Genomic DNA, 1,781 nt, shown 5'->3' with positions numbered 1-1,781 from the left:
GGGGCTAGAGTAGTCGTCACACAGCCCGGATGGTGGGTTGACCGTTCCGTAGCGGCGGGAACCAGGCTGGATGGACGCGGACGAGGTTGTAGGGATATTGCTTGTTGTTGATAGGAATGTGCGACGGAGTGGGATTCCAGACTGAGGTGTTGAGGCTGATGGAGTAGTGGTAGTCGTAGTGCGGAATGGAGGAGTATGGTGGTGATGCTGGTTGCTTGGGGAGTTCTCCTGCTGGTGGTTGGCGTATTCAGGTGTACATTCGCGGGATGAGCGGTGGAAACGGTCTCTGCCCAAATGCATGTTGTCTGCCACGGTCATGGAGCGGGTGACGGGGTGCAGAGAACTGTTTGTGGTGGGTTGGAGCTTGGTATCATACTCTTCTTGTTCCTGTCGTCTCGCACGTAGTAGAGAAGAGCGGCGGTTGACTCGTGATTGTGACGGGGTCGTTAGATGGGTCGTTGACTGGTCTGGTACCTCTTGGGGTGATGCTTTTAGGGTCGTCATGCTAGGAGAGAGATTGAGTGCGCTGGTTCGCCGGCTGTGGGAGTCGCGGTTAAGGGATGATTGAAGGCGGTTGAAGTTGAAGTCCTCGGGTTCATGGCTTACACTTCGACGGTATGGCGTCCCTGGCTCGCCTTCACCTGCGGAAAAGATCTTCACGGTGGTAGCATCTCGACTCCCTGGCCTTGATCTGGAGAGGGTAACGGGCCGTAGCTTGTCTTCGGAGAGAGCAAGGCACAACTCGGTAAGGCCCCTGCATACGCCATCAGCCTTTCGACGCAGGACGCGGTCCGGACTGCTGGCCGAAGTAACGACAGACATGCTGCTGGTATGTGGCATGCTCGAAGTCAAGGCAGTGGAAAGGTTGATTGCATCCGTTGCCGTAGACTCGAGAGCTTGGTAGACCTCCTGGGTCAGAACCGGTTTTGCCTTGGCCAGGGCACTGTGGAGTAGAGGATGAACCTGGCTGACCGTGAAGCTTGGATCGGTATCTACCGGTATCGGCGGAGCAACGGGGGGCGAGTTGGAGCTGGCCTTTTGTTTATGTTTTGGTGATGAAGATACGGTCGTTACCGTGGTGGTGGCCGTTCGGGGCCGTTCTCCCGCCATTGAGGACATGGCTGCGGCAGACGAAGAAGGGAGTTTTCCGGTCAATTCGAGCTTTCGAATCCGTGACTTTAGATCATCAAGTTCATCCCAGATGGTGGATGGAGCAGTAGTTGACATGGTGGACTCTGTTCCATCATTTTTGGACTTTGTAGTTGTATCTGTTCCTATGTTCCGATCCGTTCCCGATTCGTAGCTTGTCATTGCCCGGGTCTTGCGAGAACTAACCAGGCTAGATTTGTATGGTTTTTTCTGAGCAAAGTCGGGAACTGAGTCACGTCTCTCTGGTATGTAGCGCTGTGAGTGCTCAGGGGATAGTTCATCATTCAAGCGTGATGGTCTTGTGCGTCCAATGGTTGAGGCTGAACCGGAGTTGCTGAAGAACCGAGAACGGCCAGTTTCGTCTAGCGGGTGAGCTGAAGCAGGGGCTCTGGAAGGGGGGAGTTCATAGTTACCCCTGGGTGAGGTATCTTGAGAAAAGGAGGAGTAGTGGCCTCTGTCTGATGAAGGGGTATCTTCAGTTGTCTTTGCGCGGGAAGAGAGGCCAAACTTAGACTATTTAACGATGTTAGTATCTTTGGCGCATGTCTTTCCTTTTTTTCAGAAAGGATTCATGTACATACCCTCCGCCTAGCCTTGGAATCAGAACTGAGTCGACTAGAAGTCTGCGCTAT

General features: G+C 53.7%; 1 protein-coding gene across 1 annotated transcript in view; it reads right to left on the bottom strand.

The window, feature by feature from the left end:
- Positions 1–16: 16 nt before the first annotated feature.
- The window catches only part of TERG_00406 (uncharacterized protein), a gene marked incomplete at both ends in the record, with an annotated part of 2,199 nt that continues 434 nt past the window's right edge, over positions 17–1,781 (bottom strand). Inside the window, 2 exons of the mRNA XM_047747590.1 lie at positions 17–231; positions 258–1,662. Of these exons, the coding sequence (XP_047603550.1) occupies positions 17–231; positions 258–1,662 (1,620 nt within the window). The remainder of the gene's footprint in view (positions 232–257; positions 1,663–1,781) is intronic.

This window comes from Trichophyton rubrum, assembly GCF_000151425.1.
Source record: "Trichophyton rubrum CBS 118892 genomic scaffold supercont2.1, whole genome shotgun sequence".
NCBI classification, from domain to species: Eukaryota; Fungi; Ascomycota; class Eurotiomycetes; order Onygenales; family Arthrodermataceae; genus Trichophyton; species Trichophyton rubrum.
This window is presented reverse-complemented; position numbering and strand designations above follow the sequence as displayed.